This window comes from Nicotiana sylvestris, chromosome 7 (genome assembly GCF_000393655.2).
Source record: "Nicotiana sylvestris chromosome 7, ASM39365v2, whole genome shotgun sequence".
In the NCBI taxonomy this organism is placed as follows: domain Eukaryota; kingdom Viridiplantae; phylum Streptophyta; class Magnoliopsida; order Solanales; family Solanaceae; genus Nicotiana; species Nicotiana sylvestris.
The window spans coordinates 48,605,618-48,614,590 of NC_091063.1; the positions used below are offsets into that span (position 1 = coordinate 48,605,618).

The 8,973-nt window shown below is 41.7% G+C and overlaps 1 protein-coding gene across 1 annotated transcript; it reads left to right on the top strand.

Moving 5' to 3' along the window:
* The first annotated feature begins 325 nt into the window (after positions 1-325).
* LOC104230472 (squamosa promoter-binding-like protein 4) lies at positions 326-3,852 on the top strand. Its single transcript, XM_009783299.2, has 2 exons — positions 326-764; positions 3,247-3,852. The coding sequence occupies exons 1-2, from the start codon at positions 475-477 to the stop codon at positions 3,503-3,505; spliced, it is 549 nt and encodes a 182-aa protein (XP_009781601.1). The 5' UTR covers positions 326-474; the 3' UTR covers positions 3,506-3,852.
* Positions 3,853-8,973: the final 5,121 nt, after the last annotated feature.

Consider the following 8,973-nt stretch of genomic DNA (forward strand, 5'->3'; position numbering starts at 1 on the left):
ACATAAAAGGACGTACTATATGTTTGATTAGTCCATTTACGTTGTCCTTAAATCTATATCACAAGGTTGTCCTTTAATTTCCTAAACTTAAGTAGAGAATATAATTATAAATAGTTGAATTAGATGCGTTTAATAGTAAGAGATTTGGACCATCATCAATATCAAGACATATTAGCATCAAATGTTGCTTTCATTTACTCTCTCTTAGCTTCTCATACGCACACACGTACTAACACTTTGTATTTTTCTCCATGTCAAATGACATTTCTACCCCTCCCATGCACCCTCAACCTTATATATACGTCCATAAAAAAACAAAGGGCACGCACAAAAGAATGAAGACGTGGTCCTTAAACATCACTCTCTAACTTTAATTTTCCTCTTCTTTTCTCACAAAATTCCCACTTCATATCTTCATCTTCATCCTTTGTTCTTCTTCTTTTCTTCAATTCCTCTTCCACTTTAGTTTTTACTATGGAAACAGCTGGTCATCATAATATCTCTACTAGTGAGGATGATTATAAGAAGAAGAAAGGCAGTTGTAATAATAATATTACAACAAATAATAACCATATTAAGAAAGGGTCATTAAATAATGGAGGGTCAAGTACTAATCAAAGGTGTTGTCAAGCTGAGAAGTGCAGTGCTGATTTAAGTGATGCTAAGCAGTACCATAGGAGGCATAAAGTCTGTGAATACCATGCAAAGGCTCAAGTCGTCGTCGTCGCCGGACTCCGGCAACGCTTCTGTCAACAATGCAGCCGGTTTGATCACAACTTTCTCTATCTTTTCTTTTCTCAACACAATTACTTTATTCTATTCCATTTTACATGACATCCCGTCGTCTATTCTAATCAGAACGATATAAATTTTTAACTTTAAATTTCTCATTTACCAAAGAGATATCAGAATATCAAGTTCCAAGAATACTTTTGGCATGCACTAAAAATCTTTCTTAATTTCTTTTTTAAACTTTTCGTTAAGTTAAACACTGTCATATGAAATCTTTCAACAACTAATTTATTTGTTGCATAGTTTACATTCGTTTGTTTTAATATGTGCTTTGGCGTTTTATTGTTTAGTTTTTAATCCATATTATAATGGTTGAAGCGTGAGATAGTTGAAAAGCTGGTAGTTTTAATGTGACTATATAGTAGTAGTGCTATTTTTCTTTTTAGGGATTGACTATATATAGTACTATTAAAAGAATGATTAGTGACTAATTTGTTTTAGCTCCTTCTTCTAGGGTATTCGTTAATGTCATTTTCTGTATCAGCTCTGTGGTTTAGTTAGATTAAAAACTGCCTAGATTGACTTCATAATCTATAAGTGGTTGACTAGTTCACTTTCTAATATGAGTTCCTTTAATATCATATTGCTGCTGATCTCCTTGCTTTCATAAAGTGGTTGAGGTAGATGCTAAAAATAGCATTGGAGAAGTTTCTTTTTAAAGTGGGTACAAACTACAAAGGCATCTTATGTCACCAAGTTTAGGGCATTAATCTTTGCATTTTTCTTTTTCCCCCCTTTACAACCTCTATCTTTTTGTCTTAGTGTATTTCTCCCTTTTACTACTTTTGCTGTTCTTCATCTTTATCTTTTCGTTTCTCCTCCTGCATTGACAACAACAACAACAACAAAAACCCAGTGAAAGTGAGATTTTAAGAAGATAATATGTATACAGACTTTATTTCTACCCTGGAAAAATAGAAATATTTCTGATAGATCCTCGGCAAAATTGTCTTCAAAATTTTCATTAATGAAAACATATCTTATGAGTCCTCATACTTGGCCAAGATTAGGGGTGGCAATTTGAGCCCAAACCCATCCAATTCGCCCAGAGATTAATGGGTTGGGCTACAAATATTTTAACTCATGGGTTTATTTGGACTGAGCCCAAGTTAACCCATCATTTTTTATAGCCCATCTGACTCATGAAGTAACCCAAATACAACCCATGAAACTCACCCAAAACAAAGGGATCTCAACCCAACTTATCTAGAAATATTCTTAGTTGCCCCATCATTAGTTTTTGTATCTAAGTTTAAAAATGAGAATCAAGGTATTTAAGTTTTAATGTAAATATGAATAATTTTGTAATTGAGTTGTGGTGAAATTTACTTACTTAGAAATAACATAAAAGATATTTTTCAACTTATAAATTTTAAATACTAATTTGTTTTTTAAGAAAATATATTTTGATTCTCAAAATATTAATAGTATTTATTTACCTTTTATACATAGGTGTATAAAAGGTAATAGACTTTATTTATACAAGATGAGCATGGTTCTAAAACATGGGTTAAATTGTGCGCGTTGACCCAACACATTTTAGCCCAAGTACACTTTGGATTGGGTTGCACAATGACTATTTATTGACCTAACCCATCTTAACCGGGTCAAATTTAGTCCAACCCGTCTATTTGCCACCCCAGGCCCTACCCATGATCTCGTTGTTGGTTCCTTGTGATGGAGTTTTCAGATGACAATTTAGTTAATGAATGCGTGATTGACGTTCCTAATCCAGATAATTTTCTTTTCGTTATTTAATTGATTTATTACGTTATAATTGTCATAAGATCAGATCTGTGCTTGTAAACATGACTTCAGATCTGATTCGTGGTACTTGTGAATAGTGATTGATATTTTCTGCTTAATTATATATATTAAGCAAAAAATGGTATGCTTAGATTGAGCTCTTTCGGTTGATAAATTCTCCGCTTAGCCACTGATGAAGCTTCACAGTCAGTACCTAAAAGATTGTAACACCCAGCGCATTAGTGATGTTGTCTACTTTGGGCTCAGCAAAGTACATATTTAGGGTTTTGTTTACTTATATACCGAGCATTTCTTCCGTATTTGGTCAATGTAATATTTGCCTAAGATGTCACAAAGATATTAGTTTAGTTACATTTATTTTTCAAAGTAAGTGGAATTAGTTACTTAAAAGATAAAAAGAATAACTATACAAGTTATAAATTATACCGATAGCCAGCATAAAATTATTAAACAGTTCATATGGACACTTTAGTTTAAAATGCTTTTACTATAATCTTGATACGGTATTGGACTACTGGTTAATGGTTATGCAAAGCCGTAAATCATTACGGAAAAATATTGAAACTGAGGTCTTACTTATATTAAAATTCAGTACGTAGTACTAGTTGTTTCTTAATTATGTCCTGATAATTAAGATGTTCTGCACTAGGTTAATTAATTGACTACATACGTGATATATGGAAGCAGATTTCATGAGCTGACGGAATTTGATGAATCAAAAAGAAGTTGCCGAAGGCGTTTGGCTGGACACAACGAAAGGCGAAGAAAGATCAGCTCTTCATCATCTGCAGCAGAGTCTCAAATTGCAGAAAGTTCAAGTAGAAAAGGGACAGTGCAACTCAATAATAAGGACATTAACATGATGTGTGGTCAAGTAAATGAAAAGGGAAGAATTCAGATTTCAATCCAAGAAAATTCCACTTTCAAAAATTTCCACCCCCGTTGAAGAAATGCCTGCATATTAATTAATTGCTCTCTCTCTTCTGTCATTCTCTCCAAGTTCTATTCCTGAAATAATCATCACTCACACGGCCATTAGTACTCCTGGCTTTATCTGCACTAGAAACAGACTATCAATTATTATGATGATGTATTAAATAAGAAAAAGCCAAGATCATATGCTTGTGGAGTAGTTGGGTAGCCGAGTACATAAAACATCTTGTATTTATGCAGGGAGTTGTTTACATATACCTCTTGAGCTACCATCCCTGGCTTTAGATTGATATGATTGCCTTATGCTATATGTTAGATATATGCTTGATTTCAATGTAATTTAAGTATGATAAAATTTCAGACTTGGTATAGGTGGTCACAGTATCAGTAGTAGTAGGATAGATGACTCATCGCAATATCTGTGAAGTTATGGTGAAATGTTTAGATTATGTGCAAGAAAAGGAAGGTGGGAAATTGGGTATGAATCGGCCTTCCCTATTATTAGGGAGCGATTTACCCCAAATGTGAGACTTCACTGCGAATCCTAACTTAATCGGACCTCAATGCAAGTACTTGTTTGACCAAAAGATATTGAAACCTTTTTGATTAAATCAATTAAAGAAGTTGAAGGGGGTAAATCTCAACCAAGTATAATAAGATCTAGCTTGAAGGATGCTAAAAATGAACAAGATAAACAATATTTCTCTATATTTCAGAACCGAACGACAGGTTATAAATATGACAACTTTGAATGTAGAGAGATATTGCAATAGATATTCTCAGCTTCATGTAAAAATTGTATATAGTTCTCAGAATTGTGATAACTGAATCTCCCCCTTTTACAGAGTGTTCGGTCCCCTTTTATAGGAGACAATATCCCTTTTTTACCCCAAAAGAAAAAAGTACAACACAAAGAATATTCGAAAGACATATTCCCATTGTTTCCTATCATGCTAACACGACCACAGACGTCGTGCATTCGTTAACTACTGTCAATTGTCGTCCATCATTACGATCCTTAAGACGCAGTGTCATAGGGGCCTCACTCTCTGCTACACTTGGTATCGGTCATTATCGTCCAAATTTCGACCCATACAGTTAGTCCCTCCACTTGTCGAGGTCGCAGCCTGGGGCGTCCTTGATAAGCGGATGTTGCCCGTGTTTACGAAGAAATTTGATCTTCAAACCATGACGGTTTCGGCTGATGACGGAAGAACGATGCATTTCGCTATACCTTGGGCGACGTGTGCTATCTTTGGAGTGACGTTACTTCCACGTGTGTCATCATGGTGCGTCTTCCCGAGGAATAACATGATGGCCTGTCGCTTTGGTTTTGCTGCAATGGGAGGCCCTTTTGCTTCGATTCTGGCGCTACCAAACCCTATAAATAGGGGAAGGGTTTGTTTTTTCAAAAACGTTTTGGCCATTTCTCTTCTGATCACTTCCTTTCACATTTCTAGCTTTGCTTCTGCGATTTTCTTCATCTCTTCTTTCTTGCTCATTGTTCTTGGTCTTTCACGTTCTATTAGCACATTTCCCTTCACAAACATGCCTAGAACACACCGATCACGTGAGGGGGTTTCTGACGCCACTCCACTATCCGTGGCGCCCCCTTCCGGTGGTGAGGACTTGATAGTGGAGGACGTGGATAGCTTTCCCACCGTAGACGAGCTACTGCCGAGACACCCCATGTCTTGGAGTGACTTTCTTAAAGATCCTCCTCATACTCACGCCCCAGTATTCTCTAAAACTGAGCAAGTCCACATCAATGCCCTCCGTGCAAAATATAACATTCCCGCTCATGTTGAGATGGTTCCAGCGGGAAGGGACTTCGTGGAAGTTCACAGACCGGGGTACTGTACTTTTTATGAGTACCCCTTTGTGATTGGTCATTCCTTCCCCCTTATCCCGTTAGCGGAGGAATTCTGTCGATTTTATCAGGTTTACCCGACGCAACTTTCCCCGTACACGCTCAAAATACTCCTACTGTTGACAAAATATGCAGAGTTGGCGAGGTGCGAAGTTACCGTTCACCACCTCCTACACTTGTTTTCACCCAGCTTCCACATGAGTACTATGGTGCATCCGAGGCACCGTGGGACAAAAGGACTGGTGGTCGGAATCGATGACCGGGCGAGTCGCAAATTTTGTCACAAGTACTTCTTCGTCAGAACTGAGCACATCGTGTCTGACCCCGCTAGATTCCCTGAGCGGTGGAACGAGAATCGTAAGTGTCACCACTTGTTTACTCTTTGTTTTATCTTCATTCACCTTAGTGTTTATTTGCGGCTCTCTTTTGCAACTATGGGGCGCCCACCCCATCCCATTGTAGGTATGAGGGATTGGGTAGCCCGTCTACTTCCCCATGCAGCGGAGACTCGAGACTGGCCTGCTTTCGTGAAACGCTTTGGTCCGAAAGTTTCATCTGGTGTGTGTCTTCCTCTGTATTACCCTTCGATTATATATCATTGTCTATTGATACAACTCTTTATGACGACAAGTCATGGAGCTTCTAGGCGGGGGGCCCTAGTCCCTGTGTTTCGTCGGGCCGTTGCCTCCGCACAGATGCAATTCACTTTGGATGAGTCCTCCCGAGAGGGTCGTGCCCAATCGGTACAGGTGAGGGATTCCTCTCGAGATATGGTTGTGAGGGGGGAGATCCCTTCTTTACCAGTCCAGCACCTCGTGGATGAGTCCTCTAATGGGGACGAGTTTTTGTTGAGAAAGAATAGGAGGATAGAGCTCGGGAAGAGCGTGGTCGTTGAGATCGGTAAGAGTAGGACGGATGCATCGGAGATGGCTCCGATACCCACGTTTATGGCCGATGCCATCTTGGCAGGGAGGTCTCCCTAAACAGAAGGGGTTTATTAAGGAGGGGGTCTGCGCTCCATCGAGGGCGGTGCATCATCTACTGTCGGCGGGGGTTTGCGTGCCGAGGGCGACGGTTCGGGTTCAGACATCGACCCATGGAATGTTCGTGAGTTTACGGAGTGTCACACTCATGTAGAGGTCAGAATGAAGGGTTCTGATCGACACATAGTCATTCCTCGGGACTACGACTTACTGTTGGACTGTGATCATGTGGCATCTATTTTTGCCCTTTTGTGTGCTAACCCTTAGAGCAAGGCACTTAAAGCGATGAGTGATGCGGAGTTGTCTCGGAGCGTTTCTGGCATGGCTCTATGGTAATATCTCTCTTTTTATTTCGTCATTGGATCTGTGTAACTATTTTTGGCCCACTTGTTTTAACTTTTACTTCTCAAGCTATACACTCATCATGGAGATCGAGCGTGAGCATCGGGAAAGGAGGAGGACAACCCTATATAGAAAGACGTCTTCCAAGTACCAAGAATATCGCACCAAGCATCGTACGATGGTCGACATCTACAATCAGGATCGTGTCTTCCAACTGCTCCGCGAAGGGCTCAAGCAGAGGGGTGATCAACTGGTGTGTAAGGTCGAGGAGTTGAAGGAACGAGATGAGGACCTTATGAGGGCTGTTGCCTGTAGTAGTGAGCTTGAAGCAGCCCTCAGAGCCAGGAAATATGAGCTTGAGCTAAGCAGGGGAGTAGTGTCCGAAAATGCCGACCTTCAAGCAAAGGTAGCCAGTTTGACTGCCGAACTGGATATGAAGACGGTTATATATCATTGTCTATTATATATCATTGTCTATTGATACAACTCTTTATGACGACAAGTCATGGAGCTTCTAGGCGGGGGGCCCCAGTCCCTGTGTTTCGTCGGGCCGTTGCCTCCGCACAGATGCAATTCACTTTGGATGAGTCCTCCCGAGAGGGTCGTGCCCAATCGGTACAGGTGAGGGATTCCTCTCGAGATATGGTTGTGAGGGGGGAGATCCCTTCTTTACCAGTCCAGCACCTCGTGGATGAGTCCTCTAATGGGGACGAGTTTTTGTTGAGAAAGAATAGGAGGATAGAGCTCGGGAAGAGCGTGGTCGTTGAGATCGGTAAGAGTAGGACGGATGCATCGGAGATGGCTCCGATACCCACGTTTATGGCCGATGCCATCTTGGCAGGGAGGTCTCCCTAAACAGAAGGGGTTTATTAAGGAGGGGGTCTGCGCTCCGTCGAGGGCGGTGCATCATCTACTGTCGGCGGGGGTTTGCGTGCCGAGGGCGACGGTTCGGGTTCAGACATCGACCCATGGAATGTTCGTGAGTTTACGGAGTGTCACACTCATGTAGAGGTCAGAATGAAGGGTTCTGATCGACACATAGTCATTCCTCGGGACTACGACTTACTGTTGGACTGTGATCATGTGGCATCTATTTTTGCCCTTTTGTGTGCTAACCCTTAGAGCAAGGCACTTAAAGCGATGAGTGATGCGGAGTTGTCTCGGAGCGTTTCTGGCATGGCTCTATGGTAATATCTCTCTTTTTATTTCGTCATTGGATCTGTGTTACTATTTTTGGCCCACTTGTTTTAACTTTTACTTCTCAAGCTATACACTCATCATGGAGATCGAGCGTGAGCATCGGGAAAGGAGGAGGACAACCCTATATAGAAAGACGTCTTCCAAGTACCAAGAATATCGCACCAAGCATCGTACGATGGTCGACATCTACAATCAGGATCGTGTCTTCCAACTGCTCCGCGAAGGGCTCAAGCAGAGGGATGATCAACTGGTGTGTAAGGTCGAGGAGTTGAAGGAACGAGAAGAGGACCTTATGAGGGCTGTTGCCTGTAGTAGTGAGCTTGAAGCAGCCCTCAGAGCCAGGGAATATGAGCTTGAGCTAAGTAGGGGAGTAGTGTCCGAAAATGCCGACCTTCAAGCAAAGGTAGCCAGTTTGACTGCCGAACTGGATATGAAGACGGTTATATATCATTGTCTATTATATATCATTGTCTATTGATACAACTCTTTATGACGACAAGTCATGGAGCTTCTAGGCGGGGGCCCCCAGTCCCTGTGTTTCGTCGGGCCGTTGCCTCCGCACAGATGCAATTCACTTTGGATGAGTCCTCCCGAGAGGGTCGTGCCCAATCGGTACAGGTGAGGGATTCCTCTCGAGATATGGTTGTGAGGGGGGAGATCCCTTCTTTACCAGTCCAGCACCTCGTGGATGAGTCCTCTAATGGGGACGAGTTTTTGTTGAGAAAGAATAGGAGGATAGAGCTCGGGAAGAGCGTGGTCGTTGAGATCGGTAAGAGTAGGACGGATGCATCGGAGATGGCTCCGATACCCACGTTTATGGCCGATGCCATCTTGGCAGGGAGGTATCCCTAAACAGAAGGGGTTTATTAAGGAGGGGGTCTGCGCTCCGTCGAGGGCGGTGCATCATCTACTGTCGGCGGGGGTTTGCGTGCCGAGGGCGACGGTTCGGGTTCAGACATCGACCCATGGAATGTTCGTGAGTTTACGGAGTGTCACACTCATGTAGAGGTCAGAATGAAGGGTTCTGATCGACACATAGTCATTCCTCGGGACTACGACTTACTGTTGGACTGTGATCATGTGGCA

What these genes read in the sequence shown, in the direction of transcription:
- LOC104230472 (XM_009783299.2), top strand. Translation starts at nt 475, where the DNA reads ATGGAAACAGCTGGTCATCATAATATCTCTACTAGTGAGGATGATTAT. An exon ending in TTCTGTCAACAATGCAGCCG is followed by an intron (nt 765 to 3,246) that starts GTTTGATCACAA and finishes ATATGGAAGCAG; the next exon opens with ATTTCATGAGCTGACGGAAT.